At 38.6% G+C, this 27,732-nt stretch overlaps 1 protein-coding gene across 2 annotated transcripts in view; it reads left to right on the forward strand.

Annotated features, from left to right (window-relative positions):
- ARHGAP10 (Rho GTPase activating protein 10) overlaps window positions 1-27,732 on the forward strand; it is a 135,001-nt gene that overhangs the window by 104,544 nt on the left and 2,725 nt on the right. For both annotated transcript variants that reach the window (XM_079305953.1, XM_079305954.1), the window contains 3 exons: window positions 10,550-10,712; window positions 20,813-20,944; window positions 21,877-21,968. In XM_079305953.1, coding sequence (XP_079162079.1) covers window positions 10,550-10,712; window positions 20,813-20,944; window positions 21,877-21,968 — 387 coding nt within the window. The remainder of the gene's footprint in view (window positions 1-10,549; window positions 10,713-20,812; window positions 20,945-21,876; window positions 21,969-27,732) is intronic.

The raw sequence follows: 27,732 nt of genomic DNA on the forward strand, positions 1-27,732 counted from the left end.
TTTCAATGCCAGAGACTTAGAGCTTATGAAACAATTTTGCAGGGCTATTAGAGCAATATGGGAAGAAAAGTCCTGTGTAAGGTAGGCAGTGAATGCAGTCCATCCAGGATGAGCAGAGAATCAGCACAAGTTGCATAAGTCACACCTGGAGTCAAGAAATGGGTCATGTGTAGCACTTTGTCCAATTACAGAGCAACTTCTTATCTAAACAAATCAGAATATAAATCTTAAACCACAGGGCCTGCTGATTCCTTATTCTATTTGAATACCCTCTAGGGACCAAGATTTCTCCTTGACACATACATGGACACAGCACATTAGTGTCGAATGGGCTGCATTTTTCTTTTAGGGTATTTGTGTCCTATCCCTCCACTCTGGAATTATGTGGGCTGTTTGTGATAGCTTGCTGCTGTAAATTAAATACCATATTTATAGTGATATAGAAAACAGATTCTTCTGCAGAATTCAAAAGGAAATAAAAATTAGAACTGCTACTTAACCCTTCAAAACTTTGTGCTAACCTATATTGCCCTTTGAAGTATTTAGGGAAGCACAGTTATGAATGATATCTTAGTGTTGAATAGGAGTAGCTGGTCTTGATTTTTTTTTTTTGTGGGGATTGGCATGAGACAATGTCTTAATTTGGGGTGATAAATTAATTTGCTTGAATTGCTGTGGCATTCAATTAAATTTCTCTATCAGAGTAGAATGTGATACGTGTAATGGCTACATGGCAATATTCCTTCTCCCTCCTCCCACCCTGTCCCTTCCTGCCCCAAGCACGAGTAAAAAATCATGAACTTCACTTGGAATTACCAAACAGAAAACCTGGATGTTAGAGGAAGCCTTGGTCTTATTATAATGAGACTGGTCTTCAGGCTGGAACAGCCCAGAACTACAAGGTTGCAGGTGTGAAACCTGGCCTTGAACTCTTTCTATTTCTGAATCTGCTGCTTGGAAGTGTTTTTGTAACCTGGCACATAGTAGGGGAAATTGAAAGAAAAGCAGCTACATAGGCATATCAAAAAGCCATAAGGCCCTGCAACACTTGCTTACAAAGCTATTGTTAACAGCTGAGCAGAACACAGCTATGCTGTCACAAAATAAGTGCACCAGTGTTAGTCATGAGGGGAAGATCAGGATAACTGCTGTTTGCCATGTGGAATTTCACAGTTTGTATTTCATCTTGCTGCAATAGTAGTTCCTGCAATCCTATGTGATTCATCACAACTTTTCCCACCTGATCGCTCCAAGTAAGATGTGTGCTATACAAAGTTAAAAGTCTTTTTGAGCTACTGTTAGTGAAGGTAAAGCTTTTTCTTAGGTAGTTGTGAGTCCTATTTTCCTATCAGAGAGTTGACTTCTGCTTGGAGAGTTTTGGATCCATAGCAGGTACCTATTTTTTTTGGAGATACAAGATCATTTTGGTCCATAGTTTGCATGCACAATATATATTGTCTGGCCATTTTATCTTGTGAATAATCTTTTTGCTACAGTCTACTTGCTGCGCTGTTAGCAAAAATCACATTTGTGTCATGATGTAGTAAACATCTCCTAACTTTTACATCTTGTTGAATGAGGTGTATCAGATCTTCATGGCTGGTGTGAGAATTGCCTTAGTTTCATTGCCAGTGCTTGTCTGCTTTCAGTGTAGGAAATCTAGAGGCTGTAGAAATGTTCAGAGTAAACACATCCACGTGTTCACACACATGCATGCAACAGGAGTCAGGGGCCAGAGGAAGGGAACTTGAATAGACTTAAAATTAGAATTGGAATTGAAGGGAGGAATGACAAGTTTAGAAGAGTGGGTCAGTCTTTCCTTGAGGCCAGACATTATTAAAAATCTCTGATCTCCTGTAATAATCCTTCATCTCTTTAATTCTCTACCTTCTGCATGCAGGGGCAGATAATGCTGTAAGAAGGCCAATTTGGCATGCTAAAAACCATTAATCCAGGCATGGAAGTCACTGACATATCTTTGCTATATGCCAGCTGTGCCTTGGCCATCCTCTATTGGTAAAAGTAAATTCTCTCACCTGGCACACAAGAGTGTAAGTAGAACAAAACTTGTAGCTGTTCAGCTCTTGAGTCACCTTCCTATGGATGAGACCATGCACTGCACTGAATTAGGGGTTTCCTCACATGCTCTTGCTTCTCTTCACTGGTGACAAGGATAACAGAGATCTTGCAGGGGAGAGCTGGTAAACTTTTTATATGGCTGGTATGCAAGTAAGAAAATATTCCTCTTCTTGTTTTGCTCCCACTCCATCAGTGTTTTTCATCTGATCAGAAAAAAAATGATTATTTTTTGCCTGTTAGCTTCTGGAAGTCTTTGTCCTATTTGCTCTTCTTTTCCCCTCTAATTTTCTGTTTTCTTCTTTTGAAAGTTGCACTTAGTGCAAGGTGAATTACATTACTGTCACTTCTTTCTTTCCCAGCTGTTCTTGCAACTTGCTGAACCAATAGGGAGATTGAAGGTGTTCTTAGGGGAGATCAACAAACCTGTCACCTAGATCTTCAATTGAAACAACTGACAAAACTTCCCCTAAGGACTTCTTATCTTGTTTTCAGTACTTTTTTTTAACAAGCCATAGGTATCTAACTTGGTCTGTTTCTCTGCTGAAGTCACTGTTATGGCAAAAGGAGAGAGGTGAACAAAATGAGGAAGGAGGCACAGCCAAGTGTCAGCAGCATAGTGAAAATATTTCTGAGTGGCTTTCTTGTGAGAGACCCATCCCATGCACAATGTGGTAGCAGTTAGTTCTTGCCATTGGCCAGGTGGTGGAATTACTGGTGAGAAACTTCTTTTAAGAAGTCATAGAAAGTGACTGCAAGTGAAGCAAACTTAATAGCAAAAGAAAAGGAGACAATGGCTATTTGATGCTCAGGGCAAGAGCTTTTGAAAACCTTACCTTTTGAGAAGGGGTAGAAGCATCCTTACAGACGTATCTTCCAGCATATTGGTGCCAGAATTGCCAGAAAAACAAAAACAGGAAACGTGGAATAATATTTTCATGGACTTGGAGTTTTTGATAGTGTTTAAGAAGTGTTTCTGCCTTAGAGAACTTTTAGCTTGGTGATTCTACTCCTTCTTGATCTATTCTGGTTTTTCACAGTTCCCATTCATTAGACTAGAGCTGTTTCTGGAACATAGGTTAAGGTTGCTTGGACTGGTGGAAACCCAAAGTCAGTGCTAGCATAAAAACTATGAAAGCAGTGGGACAGTCTGTTTATCTTACTATTTGTCAGGATTTTCAGGAAGTAGCTTCAGTTCATCGTTGCATTTTTCAGCCATGAAATTGGTTGGCGTCTGGCCAGCCTGGTAAGGCTGGAGATCATGTGTGGTTTCCTGCCAAGCCAGCTCTGGTGAAAATGAGTAATCTGTGAGTTCAGATACTGCTCTTGTTATCGTGGTGTGCACAAATCAAAAGAGGAACCACTCTGCATGCTTGTATCTGATTTCTGTTGTTTCACAATTTAATTATGTGATACAATTAACATCCCAACATTTTATCTGTGACTCTGTCTTGAACTATTTTTCCACAGCTTGAGTAATAAATTGGGATTCTTTGCCCATTTTAGTTTTACCTTGCTCAGCAAAAGACTATGTGTCTTTTGGATTTTGATGTAAAATAATCCAAGCAATATTTCTTCTGAATTTTGAAAGATGACCTGCAGTAAGGGGGATATTTATTGTAATAATTGCTTAATTTTTACTGATTGTTTAATTATACCAAATAAAAGTATCTATAGAAAGATGCTAGTCTAAAATTAAGCTTTGCAATTTAAAAATGGACAAAAAATCAAAAAGGATGCGGCCATGAAGGACAGGATGATGATCCCCAAACTCCACTTGCCCCTAAGTAACTTGCAGATGAGCATATTTCTTTCCCTTTTCCTAACCCCAGCTCAAACACCTTGTGGCCCTTTTGGCTACAATTCTTGAGTTGTATCATCCAGTCTTGAGGCAAATTCTGCCTAGAACAGCTTCCTCCTTTTCCTGACATATCTGAACCATTATGGAGCTGGGAAAAACAACCTTTCTACAGGAAAGCTGCTTTGTGCTAACATACACATGCTGCTACATGCACACATTTGAAAAATATGTCAAAGCTGGTCTTTATCTAGGAAAAATTGTAATCAGCTCGTTTTAATTATTTTGTCTGAGAGAAAAAAGTAGCTGGCACAGGGATCTGATTCTTGCTGCATGTGCTCTGTGTGACAGCATGAAACTGATGGGAATGTGGGTTGTCTGCTGTCCATTTGCTCTGCTGGCTTGAGGCTGGATGAGTCTATGATGTCTAGATTTATGTAAGAACTAACTGCATTCCAGGGCAGGGCTGCAATGTATAGGGCTTGCTACATGCTAGGGTTATTAATGGGTACTTTTGGATAATGGAATGTGGTTAAACAAATCTATTTTTCTGAGTATTTACAAGAATCTGAACTCAAAAATACCCATTGATCTGGAGCAGTGAAATAACTCTCTTATTTTGTTTTAGCATTCATGGTTACTTTTAGCATATGGTTACCTTTTTGACCAAATAATAGGTTATTATTAGCTTTCACCTTGATTTGGAAATGTGTTTAAAAAGCATAATTTCTGTGGTCTGGAGGTAATAAACATTTGACCAGTTTTAGTGGCAGGCCAAATGAAAGTACACAGGTTTTAATTTACTGAGGAGCAGATAACTTGGCTTCATTCATTCAGATAACTTTTTGAAAGTTTGAAGAAGTAGAATATCTGAATTCACCTGGTGTTTTGTGTGATTTACCACAGGATGAGTGGTACTGTGAATAAAGGAGGCAACCTTGTATCTACACAGCACCTTGTGATGCAGAAAATGGCAGACTTGAAGGTGACAACAGGGATTTTGCAGCATCTTTAACCTACTCTTCTCAGTAATTGTCCCTATCATTCCTTGTCTGTGACTCTGTGTCAAAATGGAGATGGATTTTTATCCTCTTATTTTACCGTGATTTGCCTATGCAATGACCATTTAAAATATCAATGACAGTTCTGTTTTGCACAATCTATGTATCTCAACAGAAACAGTCACATATTCCTCATTTACTCCAGAAAAAAGCTCTTTCATGAACTGTTTTTATTCTCTGGTTACTCTTAAACTATAGATATTGGTTGTACTGTTGACATTAAAGTTTAGTCTTGCTTTTAACATTAAAGCACGTAGTTCATCAGTTTACTTAAACTGAAGTTGGAAGAAAACTTACTTAAGCAAGTAACTGATAGTGTTAACTCTGCTTTTCATGGTTCTTAATAAAATGCTTTTTTCTTATTTAGAATTCTCAGAGTAAAGTAAGGATCTGATTATTGACACTGCCAAAGTATTTCAGAGGGTTTTTTTCAATTTTAGATGCCAACAAAAAATATTCTTAGACTAGCCAGATGGAAAAAAGAGAAAAAAAGGCAGTGGGGAGACATGTCATGCTCAGTTAGGTAGAAGCATAGTTCAGATTTCTGGTAAGGAGGGTCTGAGAGCCTTTACTATCTGAAGCTCCTCCAGATAAAAAGGAGAAGGAATTGAGGGTTTATGTATTTGCTAGAGAAATGCTGGATATGAGGCAGGTCTTAATCTGTGCTGGTACTTTGGGGGTTCTCTGTCATTATGAGAAAGGGTGACACAAGGCAGGGATGGGGGAAAGGAGAAAGGATATTTGGGTTAGAAACTGAGGGGTTAGTAGTACCAGCTAGACACACCAGTAAATTGTTAGGATCAGCCTAAGGTATTTATTATTTTCTAGATGAGGCTGGTCTGAACTAGGAACAGCCATAAAGACAGAGCAGAGGGTGTCTGTTGCAGAGGCACAGTAAAAGCTCAAAGGCTTGGATGACTGTTGTGATTAGATCAGTGAAACAAGAAGATAATTTACATGACAGTTTAAAAGGATCCAAGCAGTCAGAAAATTTAAATAGTATGCAAAAGGTGATGAGAATGTGAAACAAGTTTTTAACTCTCTTAAGAGTAAAATTGGATCTTGCACCTATTTGCGTAGGATGGGGCCACGAATTGCAGAGGCAGCTTGATGGCAGCTCTGGAAAGATGGCCAAGCTGAAGGCACTCAAATATGGAGGAAAGGTGAAGAGTTGATGGTTGGAATGTTGACAGAAATTTGTGAGATGTCATACAGACTTACTGCTTTTGTACTGAGAACCCTCATGTCCTTCATCTATTCAGGCACTCTTTGGCACCCAAAAATGAGTGTAATAGGAGAGAAAAAGGAGGAGAGTTGGCATTTTTAAAAGAAGAAGGTGAAGGCACCAAGGACACCAGACTGTATGCTCAAAGAATAATATAAATGAGCTTTAAAGGCAATCACATCTTGCATGTTTTATTAGGTAAGAGGTTATTAGAATTCAGGTGTTGGGAAAGAAGACTAGGAAGTTTCTGGAGCTCCTCTTCCAAAGGACCTGTCAGTCCAATGTGGCAGTCAGCTTTTTCATAGGAGTGGGAGATCTGACAATGCTGCTCACTGGAGATCAAGAGGAGTGAGAGGAGAGAAACAGTAAAAGATACTAGACTGTCAATATTAGGAGCCCCTGACTTCTGAGGTAAAAGGAAACCCATAAAGCTGATTCAGTTCCAGCAATGTCCTTAACGTGCACTTGAATAAATAAACCATGTCAAAACTTAAAAGGCAGGTCTCCAGCAGCTTAGGGTCTTCACTGGTTCTTCAAAGCAAACTGCAGGAAAAGGGCAGGGGGGTGGGAAAAGAGGAAACAGCTAGAAGTCAATGTATATTACAAGTTTTGAAGAAGTGTCAAAAAGAACTGAGTTATGATAATCAATGTGTAATCAAGCAGAGATGTTCACAGGTAGGTCTGTTGCTAGGTGAATATTTTGAATAATGCAAAGTCACCTAACTTGTCTGAAAAAAGGTCTCTGGTCATGGGATTTTATAGCTTGGCAACGTTAATTTTTAAAACATCTTGTAGCTTGCTGAAGAAGTTTGAAGCAGCTGGAGGAATGCTGATGGAGTAGCAGTATTTAGAAAGGTAAATACAAATCTTTGACAATATATTTGCACATGGAACCAAGTTAGGAGAATTGCAAATAATGATAGGCAGTAGGAGTTGTGGTTGTATGCTGAGCTGCACCCATTCAGAAAAAATAAACATGATTGTATTGAGAAACAAATGTACATATTTTAGAGGGAAAATGTGGCCCAGAATTACAGAAGAGAGCACATCCTTAGAAACAATGACTCTGCTAAGTCTGTTGGTCACAGAGGCTAATCAGCTCATCATATTATTAATATAAATTAATGGCAAAAACAATTGCCAGCCCTGGATGTACAAATGGGACTGATAAATAGCAGTAAGTGGTGGAATTAATGCTTAATGTCATTCTGATGGAACCACAACAAAACCCCATAGAATCACTTCTGATGTAGCCTCTTCAGAGAACACTGGGAATTTGTAACAGCTTTATAAAACAGATATGTGATTCCAAAGCTGCGAAATCCCTCCCAGTAAGAAATTTGGTGTTAACTTAAGGAGATCATTGAAATACTGTCATACAGCACAAAAACCTGATATGAGAGGTAATATAATAATTAGTAGTGACATTACATGGGTCATGCCTGAAAATAAGGCCTGACAAAGTGAAGGTACATGCACTGATTGACAAGTCTGTTAAATAGTAACCAATTGATTCTTCATTCCCTTTATCATCTACTGATGTTTTCAGACAATGACTATTTGGAAGATGTAGTTTGACCCCAATGTGAGATGGGCATTAATCAAAAGCAGGTTATTAAGCTGAATGAAGAGATAATGAGGCACAGTTCTGTGGCCTCTGCCATGTACAGGAGTTACTGTAATTACTGAAGTTAGCAGAACTTTTGGCACTGACATGCAGGGTGAGATCTTTGTGCTGTTGGAATCATAGGAATGACCCTGTATTTTGAAGATTTGGATTTGGAGCATATGTTGTTTTAAATCATGACAATGGCCTAGGTGGTCATTAGTCAGTATTTGCAGTTATACAGAATTGCCTCTTCCTGAGTAAAAATATTGTTTTACTTTACAGAAGGAGGTAATTGAAGACATCAAGAATGTAAAGTGTCTTTGAACAGGTTTTTAGAGGGTTTTTACTTAATCCCATAGAATTTAGGAGGCATTCTCCTGTTTAAATATCTGATTTGTTTTTAGTGTTCAAAACCCAGTCTTAGTTTTGGGAGTTCAGTGCAGTAGAGACTGTGAGAAAACACTGGCTCAGGAAGGAAGAAGTAAAATTTGAGGAAAGATTTAACACACAGTTTAATTTAAGATAATGTCAAACATAATTGCCTGTATACTACAGTCTCCAGTATTGACTCTGCTTTGCGTGACTGAAGTGTTCAGTGTTTTGTTTTTTTAAACTTTTTCTGTGTGTTCTGAGAAACAATTCAACAGAATGTCCTCTGCTTTCTGTAGGGAGGTGCTGTGAGCTGGTCATATTTGTAATATTAAAAAGCAGATTAATATTCCTTTCAGATGTATTTTAGTAATGCTAAGTGAATGGTTGAGGTAAATGTGACCTTCTAATATGGTGTATATATATTTTGATAATCTAAATTGTGCTACTTCTACTGCTTTGAAAAGAAATTGTGATGGATTAAAAGGACTTAAGTCTGTTCTAAGGAATTGATGAAGTAAGATTGCAATACCACTGTCTAATCTCTCAGATGTTTATCACTGTGACACATACATCTGCAAATGAGATGTAATTAATTAGTTTTTACCTGACACTCCTGTGAATCTCATGTTATGTAAATGTGCAGCAGCAGCACCATGGCCTTGGTGCAGGGGGGAGGTGCCAGGTGTGCAGGATTGAGCCACAGTGCAAGTGACTCATTTTCCCAGGTTAATGTTCTCCTCCTCAGAGCGTATCACACTCGGTACTATGGGCTAATTTAAATCCTTAAATTAGCAGCTGCTTGGGGAGAAATTTCCAGATGATCACTTTTATCATTTCACTGTTTTTAGTTGTATGTCATTTTACTCTCTAGGGAAGCTGTTCTCTCAGAGCTGCTGAGAGGGTGAGGATGAGATGGCTGGGGAAGCAGCTGAGGGCTTTGCTAACTCCAAGCTATTGTAGCAGAAGGAATTGAGGCTGTGATAGAGTTATGAGAGGGATTTTATCCAGCAAGGGTGGCTTTTCATTGTCTACATTTTTTTATTGTGGTATTGCACTTTTTGTTAATTAAGAAAAAATATCAGAAATGAAAGCAATCATTTCAACAGTAGCTCTTAGCTTGATGGAGAAGAAATAAGTTCAGTTGTTCCCTGAGCAGATGCTAATTAATTTAGAAAGTAATGTTGTACAGGACTTCATGTTGTATATTACTGTATATGGGAGACAACTTGTCAAGCCAGCATAGTATTTGAACAGCTTTTGATTGTATTATTTTGATGCTGTGTTGGGACTTAGTTGTTAATTTTTTTCCCAAAAAAATTTGGGCCCCAATAAAGCAGAACTCTTTCACAAAGACAATGGGGGAGTGGTATCTAATCCAATCTGGACTTTTGACAGGCTTTTGGGTTGTGTTCATGAGTGCTACTGGGATGGAGGAAAGGACACAGGGAGCCTTGTAAAGGGTGGCTGGAATTGATCATTATTATTGTTAAATATTAATGTATTGAAAACAGCTACAGCCCCATTTGAGACTGCTGGCTTAGCTGTGCTGGATACTTTAATGCTTGCAAACATCCTCATTTCATGCAGCTGCTTTAGAATTTATGAAATGTACAGCTGATGTTTAAAAAATAAAGATTGAAAGAAAAAAGCCATGTGGGTGAAGGTTAGCTGTTCAGTGAGGAACATGCTGTTTGGCTTGATGTGTCAGCAAGGTTTGCAGTGACTGCTCTGACACATTGGTAACTATCTTATGGTCCTTGAGATAAGAATGCTATTCCTTTCATGTTTTCCTAATCAGTCATATCTGAATATGTTTTCTATTGAATGATAGCCTAGGAAAGCAAATAGTAGATCAGAATACAATGAGCTCTCTTAAAAGTAACACCATTAAAAAGGGGTAATAAAAGTAACATTCTTGGGTATTGTGTGTTTGTTAGAGATCTTTTGCTTATTCTGACCTTTCTAAATGTCATTGTTTCATATTTGAGAAGACTGTGCTTATTGTATTTGAGAGCACTCATTTCTTCAATATGTGTTAAATTATCTTTAGAGGCTGTGTTTTTTAAGGAGATGTGCAAATGTGCCTAGTCTAAACTATTTTCTTCTCAGAAGTGATGCCTCTGTCTAAAAATACCTCCCCAAAATTTACACAAAATACATAAAACACAACTGAAAAGGGACTGGGAATATCTTGTATGTGAAGAAAGCCTGGTGAGAACAGTGGGGGAAATTGTGCAATGATACCTTTTGGGAAAATACTGGGAGATTGCTTGTCCTCCAAAATACCTGGTGGAGATGTGACAGTAAGGTTTCTTCTCTTGCATATTTCAGACCTTTATCTCCAAGGCAGATTATCTGGCTTTATGAGAGAATTCCTTGAGTATCCTGACTTGTGCTCTCTTTTCTAGCTGACAGTCACAGCTCTCCCAAAGAAGACACCCCAACTGGGAGCATGGATTCTCTTTCTTCCCAGTCTCCAACACCTGCCTTCTCCAGCAGCCCCCCTGGGCTCTTGGATGGAAATGACCTTATCATGAACAGTGGAGATCTTGCAGGCTGGACAACAAATCTGTAAGTAACTGAATATTAAGTAAGGATGTTTCCACTGGTATAATTGTGAAACACATTTCCCTTTTCAGTTTGGTGAGGAGTGATTTTTAGAAATTGCATATAATTGTGTTTTTCTTCTGCTACAAAAAGATGTGTTTGTATGTTGTGGTGGAGCTTAGAGCCTACTTGACTGCTTGAAGGAAAAAAAAATGTTCTTGTTCTATTGAAATCTACTTCATTTCCCTGTGACCTGTTACAGCATTTTAAATGGTTTAATTTTTTTTTATTTAAGCAGGGAATATCTAAGTCTGTCTCTATATGGTGCATTAACCTAGTTTTATTTCAAGAAAACATTAAAGTTCTCTTAGATGCCATACTGTTAAGAATTTGGTCCTCACTTGGGTTTGGATAAACACACTGCAATGAGTATGTGTTCACATGCTATTGCCTAAGAACATTATCATTTTTAATCTCCTAATAAATTAAATGCTTGGTTTCCAAGGGAAATGCAGTCTCTCAGTAGATGCTATAAGTGTTCAGTTTTTGAGCAGGACTTAAATTTAGCAAAAATGGGCATAGAATTGTTAGTCCTATCTCTCTCATACATGTTCAGATTTGATACACAAAAAGCTGGCTGTAACTTGTTTTTAAATCAGAGTTGAACTTGAATTGAATTCTCTGGTTTGCTGTTCATTCAGACTTTAACCACTATCAAGACAAACCTTTCCAGCCTTTAGTGCCAAGAAGAGTAGAAGGAGCAGGTCTGGAGAAAAGATCTGTTACAAATAGTTTCCATAATGGCATTCTGAGTAGTCAGCTCTGGTGATGTAACAAGTATGAGATATATATGTAGATGTATGTAACACATGAGAATATATAGATAGTCATAGAATAATTAATAATAATTAACTGCTGACTTGAGTGTTTATTAAATAGAACGATTTTTTTCTCTCATACGTATTGAAAAAAATTCTAGATTTATTGGTATTTTCCATAAATGTTGTTTCTTCAGTGAAGATCTGAAATAACTCTTCCCTTATCCTCTTGTACTATCCTCTAGAAGTGAGTAGAATTAGCAATAAATTTCACTTACCAAAGACAGGTGCATGTGTAGGAAAGATGCTGTGGTTGGTATAAAACTGGACTGTCAGTGAAAGCTGATTAAGGAACACAGGGTTAGCAGGACAGTGATAATGCTCTAAAGAGAATAAAAGGAGGAGTGTTTGCTTTATCCAGAGAGTTTGGGAACTTCAGGTGTTTAAGGACTATCACAATTTTTTTTGCATTTGTTGATTTTCATCAAAAATTATACTGCACTGGTGTTTTGGAAGCCTTTGATGTTGATGGCTTGGGGTTTTTTGCTCAGTTGGAAACAGTACTTAGAGTTCTGTTTGAAAGGGAAAAAGGTAAAGGTGCATGGTATGTGCACTTAGATTATTTGTCAAAAATTCTTTCACTGGCCTGTCTGTGAAGTCTGCTTAAGGGCTACCTCTGTAACAAGCCTGGGCAGTGACAGATAGTAGTCTGTGAATGTTACATTCTTTCTTTGCTCCTCTTTCTCACCTCAAGTTGGCTTCTTTTCCCCTACTAGCTCAGATGACTCAGAGAGCCCTGCCTTAAAAAATCAAACCCAAACCAAAACACAGAGCAGCTCCAGTGTAGTAATGGCAGAATGACACACTGGTAGCTCTCACAGCTCCAGAAAATGTGGCACTGGCTGATGGTTGTAGACTATTCTCATAAGATGGACAAATCTTTAGAGTTAGGTGAAGAGCAAACAATCCTTTCTGTTTGTGCAGGATTTCAAAAGGGTTTGTATTTTGGGCCAAACTGGGACAAAATCAATTCTTAAAGCCACAGTGTCATTTCTCAAATGGTATTGCAGGTGTTCACTGAGCTACAGCAAATGCCATTCTGAGTCTAGGGGAGATGGAACAATTCCAGAGGATCCGGTTTCTCAGGTTTCTGCTGATGTTTGTAACACATGGGTGTTACTTGTCGGAGATCGATCACTCTGGAGTTATGCAGTCAACAAGGTGATGGTGACTTCTTCGTGGCAGGAGAGTTGCTTGCAGTGTTTCCCAGGGGAGGGATGTTGCATTGTGGGTCAAGATATGTCAGATATTCCAAGAGCTGGTTTGCACCAGTAGTTTGCTTTAAGCAAAAATACTTTTTGTGGTATTTGTTTTCAAGAAAGAAGCTTGGGGTTTGTTTTTTTTTTCCAGAGTGATAGCTGTTGTCACCATGATGTTTCCTGGCAGAGATTTTTATGATGTATACCCTTTCCATGTCCCACCTTCCAAAGCCAAAGAAGCTGCAGCTTCCAGCATGGTGAGGTGAGCACCAAATGGAAGCAAATACACCCTCACCTCCTGATGGGCTGCAGGAGGGGCTTCATGCCTGAGTGGTGGGAGAAGCTAAGAGAGCAAGGGCTGTGCCACCAATCTGAAACATCTCACAAAGCCCTGACTGCTCAATTGTCATGTCAGAATTAAAGATGTGCTGTGCATACGGTGTAACTCGAAGGTGATGTTTCACATATGTGCCATTCTGAAGCCCCGTTAAGCTGTTGGTTTTCATGTCTGTAAGTGTGTGTCTGCCTGATGCTAGATTTTCTCTGAAAGATCTGTGTGCATCAGACATATGTCCTGTGTTGTCACGTGTGCTGTAGGGGTGAGTAGAGACTTGGGTGATGCTTGGCAGGGGTGGTTTTCAGTGGAGACCTGAGTTTGCTGCTTTAAGACTATCATGCACCCTAAACTTTTTTTAACCTTTTTCCTGAAGTTATTTTTATCTTCACACTTCCATCTAGAGCCAAATACTAAAAATAAATATGTTTTATTTTTACATACACTCTATGGTAGAATATAGCTTTTTTTATTTTTTAATTTTTTTTTTTATCCCCCTGTCAATCACCAGGTTGCAGACACAGGATTCAAACTCCAAATAGCCTAGGATAGGCAAATTACCATTTCTTAATGGAGCACTGTGTCATAAACATGTACTGTTTGAAAATACCTTCTATCCAATTATGCTTTTCACAAGGTGATCTCAAACTTAAACTCATAATTTTAGTTATGAGCTGGGTAAAGGATTGCTTTCCACTGGTATGGATATTTTTTCCATTGAAGGTACAGCAGCAACAGCAATCTCAATTTAGTGTTAACCCCACAGAATTTGCATTTTTCCTTTTTTCCTCTCTGATTTAAGTGTCCATACAGAGTCTCTCCTACACAGTTTCTGGTTTTTCTATTGCATTTGCCCAAAAGGCAAGTTAATCTGCCACATCTTTTCTTCAAGTGGCTTGATAGCTTTTTGCTGGAGCATGTGACTCTGACATTACTTCTGGTACCTTCCTAATTGGCACTGAAAAATCTGCACCCTAATCACTCAGATTTTTATTCCTGTGGTATATGAAACTCACATTTTTAGTAGTTGAACACGTGTAGTTTCCTAAGAGGAGTTCAGGATTTCAGATACTAAGAGGCTGGTTAGACTTTCTAAGCTAGTCCCCAAATTGTTTTGATAATAGTGATGGTCTTGGGTTTGAAGATATGGATTAGAAAGGGTTATGGGTAGCTCTTAAATTGCATTTGAACTGTGGAGCTATAGTCAATCTTCCCTTTTTACCTACAGTTGAAAGTTAGTGGTACAAGGTTTGAATTTCACCCTACTGCACTATGGCTTTGCACAAGCAGAAGAGAACAGTGGTATTTAAACTGGGTGTATATTTTGGTGTCTAATAAATATACCTAAGCAAGGAAAGATGAAATGTAATTTAAACATCTTATAGTGAAGGAGGAGGTATTGCTAAAGTTTCAGTATCAGATGTGGAGTCATATAATTAAATTTAAAAAAGGTGAGGAAAAGTATTTTTGCAGCTGTTGTGGTCTGATTATACAATTTACTTACAGAACCATTTACTGATGTGAGGACTGTCCTATTCAGCCTTTCCAGAGTTCTGGCTGTAATGGCAGCTCACCTCTGTGGGATTAGTGCAGATTTCCCTTATTGCAATGACTGATTTGTTGAAAGGTGGATTACAAGTCATGTCCTGAAATACTGTGGGCTGCTTTATGTCTGTTTTCACTTGACCTTAGAATGAACCAAAAAAGCTCAACACTTGGTATTCTCTGGACTCACTATGTGTTGTAATTAATCTTTCTGAGGACCTCTTTCTGATAAGGAAAGATTTGTTGCTGTAACTGGCCCTGTGTTGTCACGAGATTTCTTTGTGTTTGCAGTACAATGCCCTGTGCCAGGGCTTATCTACAGACTTACCCCTCACTGTGCTGGGTTTTCAGAATTGGGTCAGTCTTCCCTTTTTTGTTGGAGGTAAACTACACTTACTGCATGATCACTTCTTCATTCAAGTTGTGAAAACTAATGTCTTGTTTCTCAGCTGGAGTGCTCATTTTTGGGATCTGGGATTGCAGGGTGTCTGGGTTTCCCAGGGGGCTGTGGGATATAGTGACTTTTAAAGTTGCTCTGGGTGGAGTTATGATGCAGGATATGGAATAGCCTTCCTCAAGATGATACTGAATGTCTGTTCTTTCCCTCTCTAAGCCTCTGGGATTTTGCAGTTGGAGGGGATGGAAAGTATTCCTGTCCCTCAAACATTTTCATTAGTGTGGGTGGGTGCAGGGCTTGTTAAAGCAATTACATTTCTGGACTAAGAATAGTGATATTCATAGTTTCCAAACTGAATCCCACCTTGGATGCTTTTACAGAAGCACACAAGGTACAGTCCTGACAGTGCAAATACCAAAGGTGCTCAAAGCCCAGAGGAGAAATGGAAGAAACAAGATAAATGGATTTTCAGGAATGTGCAAGGGACTAATGGAAGATGAAATAATTCCATCTTTTTTCATTTCTTATGAATTTTTCATAATTGGCTCTCCTGAGTGTAAAATATTCTGTTACCCAGCTCAATGGTAAATAAGTGCTACACTGTGGGTCTAATTTTGGGGTTTTTAATATCCAGAATGGTGACAACATCTGGTGCAGCATCCAGGGTCTTTGTGACCAGGCTGAGAAGATGTTACTCATTCTTCAGGAAATCTCAAACTTTTCAAATTGCTGATGAACAAACTGATGTTAAAAGAGCCATCAGATGGCAAGGCCAGGCAGGGGTAGTGGTGTTCTGCTCATAACAGAAGTCTTGGAGATAGTTATTAATTTTGTTTGACTGCTGAGTGAATTCCCATCAGCCTTGTTATATCTACATCAGTCAACTGCATGTCTCTTTAAAATGGTAATACTTTCTTTTTTGTGCTTTCTGGCAGTGGTGTGAATTTGCTGTTTTACATAAATGATGAGTGACTTTGGTTTCACTGTCTTGAAAACTTTTTATAATATCTGATGTTATCATCATCTTGCTTCATTGAAAGAAGGTGCTCTAGCTGCTGTTGGGTCATTGTGCTTATTCTGCAGTTTGTTTTTGTTTCAGCTGCCACCTCTCCAGTGACTCAGCACTTTGAGAGTGGGTTTAGCAGAGCAGGCACTTCTTTTTGTACCCTTTAGTTATGCAAGCAGAGCAAGAGCCCTCATTTTGCAGCTTCTTTGAGACAGGCATAATATAACTTAGTCATGTGGCTCATACCAAACAGACCTTGCCATCTCCTTGGAGCCTGACAGGAGCACTGCTGTGTGAGCACAGGGTAAATACTGGGTGTGCTCAGGGCAGGGAGGGGTGTGGATGCAACCACTGGGATGAGCTAAAGTTTCCTTTTAATTTTTTTTTATTATTTTTATTTGTTAAAAAAATTTATTTTCTTTGCATTCTTCCAGGAGAACACAGCCCCCTCATTTTATTTTTTTTATTCTGAATGGAGCAGCAGTGAGTTATAAGCTTATAGATGTACACATTTCACTTTTGCTTTGTCTGAATTATCATTTAAAAATGCTTTAACTTAGGACAGCTGCTGTAGACATTAGCTTTGGATTTACCAGACTGATGTGAAAGATCATTTCACTAATGTGTTAGCTGCTTCACTGAGACTTCACAATCCAAGTTAAAAACCCCCTCTATTTCAGTGCTGAACTGATGTGCTCTGTATAAATGAGGGTTCAGGAAAGCTGCATGCATGTCACATACTTTAAATTTTGAGGATGCTGTTTCTTTCCAGGGGGAACACAGATGGGGAAATTCTGGCCTTCTGTTTGTCTCCAGCTTTGCTGCAGCTACGACAATTTCTAGAATTTTGACCACATATTTTTCTGCTCCCCACTCCCCCAAGGCACAGGGGATTTGAACATGCAGGAAGACGTGGTGGTGGTCATTTTTGGATTGCATATAGACCCAGAAATAGCCAACACCCTGTGATCCACACTGTCATCTTGCAAATGAAACCTTTCAGGAACTCTCCCGTTGGTTTGCCAGCCAGGCACTGTGATACGGCAGCTGCAGCGCTGCCAAACTTGTCTGAAACAACCCTTTTTCTCTCAAGAGTTGCACTGTAGATTCTTTTCACAGACTCTCTTCCTTGCTCTCAAGATAAGAGGCTGCTCTTTAGCTGTGTTACCTTAGGAACCAGCCAGATAAACATCCAATAAAATCTTGTTTTCAGAAGTTTCTTTCTGAATATCAGTACAGAATCTCAAGCTTATTTTCAGTGAAGCCATTCCCTCCTCCTCCTCCCTTTTCCCATCGTTCACTATGCTAGACAATAGCATTTTTTTCCACAAAGAGAGATGGTTATGTCAGACTTTTTGGTTTTTTTCCTACTCACAGGAAATGCATTGCCTTCATTTTAGCCTTAGGAGAAAGGATTTCTTCAACATACCTTCTTGAAGTTGAGATGCTGTGTGTGATAACATGTGCAATACTTCCTAATGTATCATCATCCTGGTAAACAAGGTGTGCAAATCTTTGTAGCAAGGTAGCCTTGCTATGACAAGAACATTTTCAAGGAAAAAACAATAAAATCTAACTTTTTGTTGCTTACACACCGCAACATTGGAAATTATTTTTCTTATTGAAACCTTCTTTTCCAATGACAATAATTAAGTGGTTCCTGAGGTAACCAAGTTCAGTAAATAAAAAAAAAAAAAACCCTCACAACCAAATCCATAATTTCTAGAATGTGGTTAATAGTTAAAGCTATTTACTTGTTTTTTCTTTCTTTTTTCTTACCATGGTGAAACTATTGCTATTGAAAAATGTTGGGTTTTTTTGTCTCCTGCTGGATCATAGAGCATGATCTCTTACTGGGTAACCAGGAGCCTATAAAGTGACAGGCAAATTCTGCTGCAGTGTTTTCCCTACAGCTGAAAAGTATTAAGGGAATTCATCAAAGAAGTGAGGGAGGGAGCAGCCCAGCACTCCACATACCTGTACTGCTGGAGTGTTTTTCCACTACAGCTGTTGGAGTGGCTGAGAATTTGTAGAAAACCTGCCAATTTTAAAATGCTTCTATATAATCCTGTCTGCTAAAGGACAGTGTAGTCTTACTTGCTGATAGATTATGCTTCTTGTTGAGTCTCTGTAACTTGAGAAATTAGCATGCCATGGAGCTGAACAATTTATTTCATCTTCTGTTCCTCTATGTGCACACCTTTTTCCTTTTTTTTCCCCTTCTTTTTTTCCTCTCCAAGTCTCAGCAAGAAACCATCTGGTATTTATTCTGAGTATTCTTATGAATGACCAATGCTTTCCTGGGTCAGAGGGTTCCTTTTGTGATCTCTCTGTTCTGAGCATTGCTTTGAAGTCATTCATTCTGTGTGAGGTGCAGGTGGTGTGTGTTATTCTAGAGCTGATTGAGTAAATTGCAGAGATTAACATGATGCATCTATCAATGAAATATTTAATAAAGGCAAATTTTAATATTCACTCATTGAAAATCAAACCACACTGAGGTGTGCACTACAGAAGGCCATTGGTAGAATATTCTTGAATTACGAATAATATGCATTAGAGACATTTTAATACTCCTTTGTCAATATACTTGGAGTGTTATTTTTCTGTTTTCAGTAGTTTTACAATTTTCAGAAATGAGCCTGACACCAATCCTAATCACAGAATCATGGAATGGCTTAGGTTGGAAGAGACCTTAATGATCATATCCTTCCAACCCCCCTGCCAAGAGGTTGATTTGAATTTAATAAATGGCAAGGAAAATATTTTTTCTCTAAGTCTCAGGATTGTTTTAAGTAGAAGAGTTTAGTCTATGCAAGTAGGATACTTTTTTAAAATTCACTTTTGAAAAACTTTTTACTTGTGTTCACCTGCTGAGTTAAAATTAATTCTGCATCTAGACATTATGTTTGGGGAATGATGAAGAAATCATTTACTTTCTGCCAAACTTTATAAACTTTACAGAACCACTGAGAATTGTTTTATCCTTAGTATTTAGAGAAAATGATCTAACTTCTGGTGTTCATTTTTTTGGTTTGTCTCTGAATGAAGTCACTTTTAGCTGAAGGTTTTTCTTTTATTTGAGGAAAAATTTTCAATTATTAGTTAAAAATGGGAAGATGACAAGTTGAAGTAAAAGAAAATCCTAAAATTACATAGGTGCTGCTCCTAAATGTATGTTATTATTGGAAGATGTAAAAAATTGTGCAGTGGAAGATTCCCAGGCAGTAAAGATGACTGGATATCCTCTTCCCAAAGTAAAGCATGATATATGTTTCTAGACAGCATAATCCAGCTCATCATTCAGCTTGATACATATGAATCCTTCCCCTATTTGGTAAATGTGATAATTTTTAAAAGCAGAGCATGTTTTGATAAACCCTTCTGGTCATGATTCCAGCACACTTAAGTTTCATTTTTACTGGTGGAATTAACTGTAGAATGCTGTTTTATAAACTGTGAATTCCAGTTCTTATTCAAATGCCTTCTGACACATTTCCAAAGGAAAAGCCATTGTCTTGTACTAAGGAATGTGACATTCACATTATAATGTACTAAATTTTTTAAAAAATTAATCAAAATAAATGCCTGCTTAACTATGTAGTTGCTAGAATGACTGTGAGATATGTGTTTGTAAAAGTTGGATCTATTGCAAATAATGTTATGCAAACCAAAAAATAGTGATAATTTCTTCTAGAAATTGAATATCCCAGTGTGCAAGAAGATTAAAATTAGCTACCTATGTTAGGTTTCCTCTTTTATTCATCTACAATTATAACTGGGTTGATTCCTGATTCCTCTTTTTCCTGTGTTCACTTTATCTTGATTAGGTGTGTGTTTATATCCCCACAAAAACCTTCTTGGTTGAGTTCTTAGATTTTGGTGGTGCTTTTTCAGATCAATGCTATCTAAGAGGTTAATCTTGGAGTAAGACAAAGTCATAAATGCTGTATTGGGAAGCCACTACTTCTGAGGAATGTGTGCAAACGATTTTATTTCTGTTTCTGCTTAGAAACTGCTTGAAGTCCAGCTCTTTGTTCCAAAGACACACTGACAGTTGCTTTGTCCATGAAATGAAGGAAAGCCTTCCAGTGCTGGAACACTTTAGTTCTTCCAGGTGTAAAATTAGAAATGCTGTTTATGTTGGGGACAGCTCTATATGTTTACTAATACAAGTTTTAAATTTTGCCTGCTATTTCTTTTCCTCTTGTGGCAACTTTGTGTTCAGCCATTAACCTGATACCTCTTTGAGCAGTGTGTTGGTGAAGGCAGCCACTGAGGCAGTGTTTGCACAGCTCCATGAAGGAGATCTCAATCCAGAGGCAGCATCATGATCCCAATGCTGCAATAGCTGCAGCCTCTTCAGAAATCTTGCCAGTTGTATGTGTCTTTGTATAGCACTGAGGAGATTTTTAAATAGATTCATCAAAACTTGTAAAGGCAGAGTGGCAGCTCAAATAATAGCCTGCTCTATGCAACTTCACTTTGTCAGCCTTTATTAGACAAGGAATGGGGAATTTTGCCCTTGCATTGCTTATGTCATGCATCTCAGGTAATTCTCCTTAGCTGAGGATGTAGCAAAAAGAATTCCAAGGAGGAGTGGAGAATCATACGATGGCCATTTCTGCAAAATCAACTTGACAATATGATTTGGTTTGAATTTGTAAATCCAACAGGTTATCCAGTTAGAAAGATTCAAATGTTTTGGTACGATAAGACATTTTATTCATGTTTTTAATTCTGCCTTGAATGTATTTCCTCCTAGTCCTGCTCAAAGCCGCCCGTCGATGGTCTCATGGATGAACGTTCCGCCTGCTGACCCGGCTGCCACAAATGCTGCCCTGCCCACTTTCTTCTTCCCCAGCCCTGCCACTGCCACTGACACAGCAGTGGAAAGGTATGGTCTGCACTTCAGCTTCTGCTGCCTCTGTATTTGCCTCCTTTTTCTGCATCTTTATAAAAAACAGTCTCCCATGGCAGGTGAATGATTATCTCAAACCAGGTAGTGCAACCATAGCAATTTTGACAGAATAAAATACCTGTGTATTCATCTTGTTTTTCCTTTGAACAGCCTCCTTGGTAGAAGGCACACAGTAAACTGAGTCAGTGGTTGTTGGTTAATACAGGAAGGATTTGTTTTGGATGGTGTCTCTCTCCTCCAGTGTTTCTCTTAAGAGTTTTAAAATACAGGTTCTTCCACCTTTGGAAGTTTTAAGTTTCAAATTTAAGTTTCTCATCCTAGCCTTGCTACCTCTGAAATACTTTCTTCTATCTTTACCTTTCTCTGTGGTTTCATCCTTTCACTCTTTTTCCCAGGTTTTCTTCCATCTTGTTTCTGTTTCCTTCCATGTTGTTTTCTATGTTTTGAAGTATTTTTAGTTTTTTCTTTGAAGGTCTTCACCATCTTAGCTTTTCCCTTCAGATACCATAGTATTTTCTAATTAAAGTAGTTTGGTATATCCACAAATTCTTCCCGACACTTGATAAAAAAATTCTTATTTCTTATTACTGGTTGTGAATTATATTATGCTTTGCCTGCTATTGAGTTCATTGCTGACTAGCACATGAGAAAGATTTAACTGTAGTTGAAATTCAAGTTTGTCATAAAAATAAGTGTGCAGAAAGTTGGGAGTATGATATTCAGAAATGCCAACAGTAAGCTGTGAAGCTTCAGCTTTGGCTGTGTGTATGAATTATAAGCCTGTAATGATGCATGTGAGATTGTGTTTAAAGTTTTAGTCATCTCCAAATGTGAATGGAGAGAGAATGCTTGAGACAGTGTCTTCATAATAGTAAAAAGTTGCTATAATTCATAATTTCATTTTTCAGCGTTGCCCACCGAAAAGCAAGAGCAGTTTATCCATGTGAAGCAGAACACAGCTCTGAATTGTCATTTCAGATAGGAGCAATATTTGAAGATGGTAAGTACTGCTTGAGTAAATATAAAGCAATGAAAAACAAATTGACAAAACTGCTAAAATGGCTTTGGATAAAAATACAAGCCTGACTGCTATTCTGCCAACATTGCTGATGGCACACAGTTGGTGATGGAGATATTTTCTGGTATGAAGAAGCTAGTTAACATATCCTTAACACTGTGAGGCAATGCTTTTGATTTTTGGGTGAATAGACTCTTCCGACTGGTATAATTTTTCAGCATCATTTAAATGTGTTGTAGTACCAAAAAAAAAAAGGTTATTCAGTAATAGAAGAGAACACCTTGGCCGGGAAACTGAATTTTTTATAACATGAACTCTTGTAAAATAACACAGGGGTTTTCCTTTAAAGAAAAAAAATCTATTTCAGGATTTTCCAGCAAACAGAGTGTCAGGTAAATCAGGTGAACAATGAAGGAAAAAAGACAGTGTTTTTACTGATTTAGATCAAAATTTGCATTGGTGTGTGCATATACTTGTAGAAAAAGGAATATTCACTGAGGTGTGGAATGAAGGCTTGTGTTTAATGATTTCTATGGATCCAAATATAGCACTACATATGAGCATCCAGAAGGTGATTCCTGTGCTCAAGACTGTGTTCTCAGTGAGCTTCCATGCATCTACCCTTCAGCAAATGCACAGGGACTTCAAACTGAATTTAGTTTAGTTTAGTGAAAGGTTTTAGTTTTAAACCTTATACCAATGATACTGCAATACAAAATCTAAAGATGCAGAATGGGAAGCTCAGGAAAATCAATTTTTTAAAAATTTTTTAAAAATATTTTTTTGTGTAAAATAGGATATTTCTGTTCTCTGTCTCCTCCCAAAGAAGTAAACTGCAATCCTAGTCCACACTTCAGATCTGCTTTTTTTTTTTTTCCCCATCATAAAGTGGCCTGGGGTCCCCACTAGGTTCTTCCCTACCAGCACCCACTTTACAAAATCTTTCTTGATGTTTCCTATTAGAGCTGCCATGCAGGCAAATAATGTCTGAATCAAGTTAGGTGGGAAACCTTTTAAAGATGAATTAGCTAAGTGATTGCTCTTTTTAAGTCCTTAACACCAGCTACTTTAGTTTAAGTTTTTAAAAACATGACTGATAGGGCTCTTCAGCAGACATCAAACTGTGTACAGCAAAGACAATCTAGTGCATGGTGGACAAGATTTGATGTCTAGGAGAGACATTTCTGCTACAGAACAGCAAGAGTGTCTTTAAAGAAGTAGTTCCTTGTGTGTCATGTTTTTGTGTGAGAGCATTGTTGAGATTCTCTCCTTGTATGAGAACTCAGGAAGTTGTGACAAAGCCCCCATGATTTAGTGCATTGCAGCCTCAGTTCTGAGTTTTCAACTGGAGAGTTGGATTGCCCCTAAACAAGTGTGGAATCTGAGTCTGGCACCTGTGGAGAAATGTTTGAAATGTAACTTTTCCATGCCATTAGACAAATAAGGTTCAAAGCTTAGGAAAAAGATTTAATGGACTGCATTTGGAAAACCCAGTTGCAGATTTCCAATGGCAAAGCTCACATTTCCTTAAACACATTAGCTTTGATTTGTTCTGCTGTATCCTGGTTATTTCACAGGTGGTGTCCTTGCCCTGCAGGGCTCTCACCCTCAGGTAGGCTTTGGATTGGCAGAAAAAAATGGGGAGTGCATGCAAGTAATAAGGCAGTAACTGTATGTAATGGTCATTTCATAACTTTTCCCAGTAGGTTATGTGATGGATGGTTCTCTTCATGCCAAGTGCAGATCTGTCTCCATATCTGAAACCCCTGAAATGCCTCAACATGGGCCTTTTCTTTCTGTATCAGGCACCCCTGTCTGTGCTGAAATCAGATTGCAGTGAATCAATTCAGGTTCTTTAGTTACTCAATTTAAATTCCCATATGCCCTAATAAAGCCCCCAAATGAAGAATTAAAGTAATAATACATCAATTCTGCAGCTCTACCAATAACCTTAACTATCAAAGTGACAACGCATCAATCAAGTTGACATACAGCTAGTATCAACCATTAAAGTAACTGTTAAATTAATGTCTACTAAAAAGTGCTGCTTCCATTAGTGTTTTATCTGTCTCTCCTTTCTCCACCCGGCCTGTCTCACTTTCTAATCCTGTCTCTCTTTTTTTCCCTTTTTCTTTCTTTTCTGCTTTGTTTCCTTTTTCCTGTTTCCTTCCCCATTCTTGGTCTGTCTCTCTTGGTCCATAGATGTTGATTGCAGTGGTTCTCTCTCACCTGTCATTACTCTGGATGAATCCTTCTGGCTGCTCCAGCCTCAGACAGGATAATGGCATTTAGGGAAGTAGTCTTGCACCTGTCATAGCTGCTAAATGTAATACTGGTGCAAGAAGGTGAGTTTAACCTTTGCTCCCATCTCCATTTCATGTTTCTAAATGGGGGAAAAAAAAATCTGTCTCAGTTTGCCAGGGTTAGATTTGCTAATATTTTAAGTTAAGCTTTGCATCACCTGATAGGAATCTGTAAGAACCGTGGCATTTTCACATTCAGGTATTTTCAGTACTGCATGTGCATTGTGCTTCCCCAAATCCCACAGTCTTTCCATTAAAGTGCCAAGAATATAAGTGCTAAGGCACCATCTGGTAAGTTAAAAAGAAAAGGCAAAGTTTTCTATTTAATTGAATTGTCTAAGAAAATGAATAATGTAATCTGAACAATATCCACTGGATTTTTTATTTTTTTTAATCTTCAATTCAATTTGCCTTAGGCTGTGCCAATATTTTTATTTCCCAGTTGTTACAGGCTATGTTATTGACAGCACATAACAATATAGTTCAAGTGGTTGGAAACAAAACTTGAAGAGTTTGCAGCTGGATAAGGGCACATACAGGAAACAGAGTAAAATCTGAGATTGAGAGAGACATATGCTGGCTGTGTATATCTGTTGTTTAGGCAGATATTCCCAATAATCAGGGAAAGAATAATCAGACTGCCTGGCACTGGAATTTTGCCAGTCTTGGAGCCAAGTGTTATTAAATTTCTGATTCTCGAAAGAGACTGCTTAAAAGTCAAGTAAATGGGAATTTCACTCAGGAGAAGTGTTTCAGATAGGTTAAATGGTGTTTACACAATAAAAATTCCTTGGCAGAACTGCTAGCAGGAAGGCTTCCTGAAAACTTGTCAAGATAGCTCTTATCAAGGCTTTTTACAATTTTTAAAATCTGATTTTAGGGGAGAGAAAACATGAGGAAAACTGAGAGAGCTTTGTTCCTAAGGAAAAGTGGGGCACCCATCGTGCCCACCAAGTTTAAAAGGATCACAAAAAGCCACATTCACACAGCCCTTGTCATCCCCATCTTTCTCTCCCACTGTAACAAAGTGCCAGCCTTAGTTAATGTTCCTGGTTTTGACTCCAAGGCACTCTCTGCCCTCTAATTCATGCTGTGGCTCCTGGACTGTCTGTCATTATGGTCCTGACCAATCCAGGATTTACATCAAAGAGAAGTCCCAAAATACTGTATTGCACTGTGTGCAAATGGTTCTTGTGCTGAGGTAAAAATGGAGATAGAACTCCTTCTTGGTGCACCTTTCATCTGTGTATTTCAGAGCACTTGGAAACATTCATGGGGAGGAGATCCCCTGACTCCTAGTCCTGTGTTCTGTCCACAAGATAATTCTGCTTCTCACAGCAGAAACAGCAAGTTTTGAAATTTCAAATTCCAGGCTAACCCTAAGCATGAAAAATATTTCTGCATTTCTGCGAAGAACTCAACCCACAGGGATTGTTTCAAAAACCCAAAGGGATTTCTAAACACAGAGGGCTTGCAAGTACATTTGGTTGCTTTAATTGAATTTCCTGATGAAAAACTGGCCAGCATTATGAGTTCTGTGGAAGTGAGTTCTAGTGCTGTAGTGGTTTTAGAAGTGAGATTTCTGTTGCCCTGAGTAATCCTCACTTATGTTGCTTTTTGAGGTTTTTACTCTGATTGACAGTCCATGAGAAAGGGAGGCCCTTTTGTGCCAGACACCAGGTTAGATGTGCTACCAAAACAATTTCCACAAAGATGTGGAAATCAGTGTCTGATTCAGTCTTGCTGAAGTTAGTGGCACCCAGCCAATGAACTAATACTGCTGAGGAAGTAAGCCTTGCTCTTATTGTGGTTGAGATCTCTGAAACTTCTGAGCTGCCAGAGCAGAGCAAAGTCTGCTTATGGCATTGGGTCTCTGGGAAGAGGTGCTTGTGAATTTTATGTACTTGCAGCAAGAAAATTGGCAATATCAAAGCTATTTTCTTTGGAGAATACAGAAAAGAGGCAGTGCTGCAAATGCCAAGTTGACCTGATGGTGTTTCTTGATTAGAAGAAATTAGATCTCGCTGCAAGTTCCAAGTTTGTAGGTTTGGTTGGTTCCTTTGAGTTGGGGTGATGGTTCCATAGCACTTGCTGTAGTTGTGATGCTCAGGCATTTTCCTTCTCTGCACTTTGCCTCCATGAGTGAGACTGCTGGAAAGGCCTTGCAGCAGGTACTGAGGAAGTCACTGTCCCCCTCTGAGCTCTCAACTTGGCTCTATTTGCACTGTACTAAGAGGTGATGGCTTTTAGTGGTGGTTCTGTGCTTGGTCTTGTGCAGTCTTGCTATACACTCATTAAATCTTGCTAAAAATATTTACTGTTTAGTTCTCTGCTCTGTATCTTTTATACTACAAGTATTTTCCTCTCCTGTCCCATGCCAACATGAGCCTTAGTCCTATGGGATGATTGCTCTAGTAATGAGTTGTAGTTTTAAGGCCAAATGTGTAGTTTCTGCAGCAAGGTATTTTTAAATGAGAAAGTGTTAAGAACTGTAATTGTTGTTGACTGAGAAGAAATGACAGAAGGGGGACACTACAGAATTCTTCTGAGCAGAGTATTTTTTTCAGAAATAGGCTGTGTCCTGGGTTTAAGAAGCATGATGTGCATATTGGAGGAATGGTGTTTGTGTGGTTAAGTGGTTTTGATTTTAAAGGAATGCAGGCTGTTTTTTTCCTTGTGTCCTATTATCGTCAGACAGCTGTGCTCAGACACCACACTCATATGTTTGTGTGGTTAAGTGGTTTTGATGTTAAAGAAATGCATACTTCAGAAATGGATTAGCAAAGAACACAGGATCAGTGGAGCTTAAAGCAGCTTTACTTTTGGATGGCACCTTCATTAACATTATTTCCCTACAGAAGCAGTCAGTGATACACAAGTATCTTGCCCCTTCTTGCACAAGGTGAGTGGACTGGGGGCAGAAACCTTCCCTGCTGTGACAATCACCACAGCTGCTGAATGTTAAGAATTACATTTTGCTGTGTTTTTTTTTTTTTTAAACACAGATTTCTAGAAATGGTAGCCTTAGATGTAATTGAGGATATTTCCTTCTTCAGCCTTCCCAGAGTCTAAAAGAACTGTGTGCCAAGAAGTGAGGCCCTGAGCTGTGCAATGTACATGTGCAATATTTAATTTCCTAAGCCCAGAGCTCAGTTCTACCAGCTAGGTCTCATCTTCTAGGGTGAAAATGGTGTTTGCCACTCAAACCCAACTGCTGGGCCATGAATGTGCTGCAGTGTGCAGGTTCACTTTTCTCTTACCAAACTTGCTTAGAAAATATTTCTCTGGAAGTTTGCTGTTGTGTTGAGTGATGTGATTCAGCATAGTGTGAGCATTTCCTCCCTTGTGTAAATTTTAGGGAAATTTTCATTTCAGTGTCATCCCCTCAGTTTGAACAGGACTTGGATTTATAGACATTCACATGTCAGTGGTATTCTCTTTCT

This window comes from Erithacus rubecula (assembly GCF_903797595.1).
Source record: "Erithacus rubecula genome assembly, chromosome: 5".
Lineage (NCBI taxonomy): Eukaryota > Metazoa > Chordata > Aves > Passeriformes > Muscicapidae > Erithacus > Erithacus rubecula.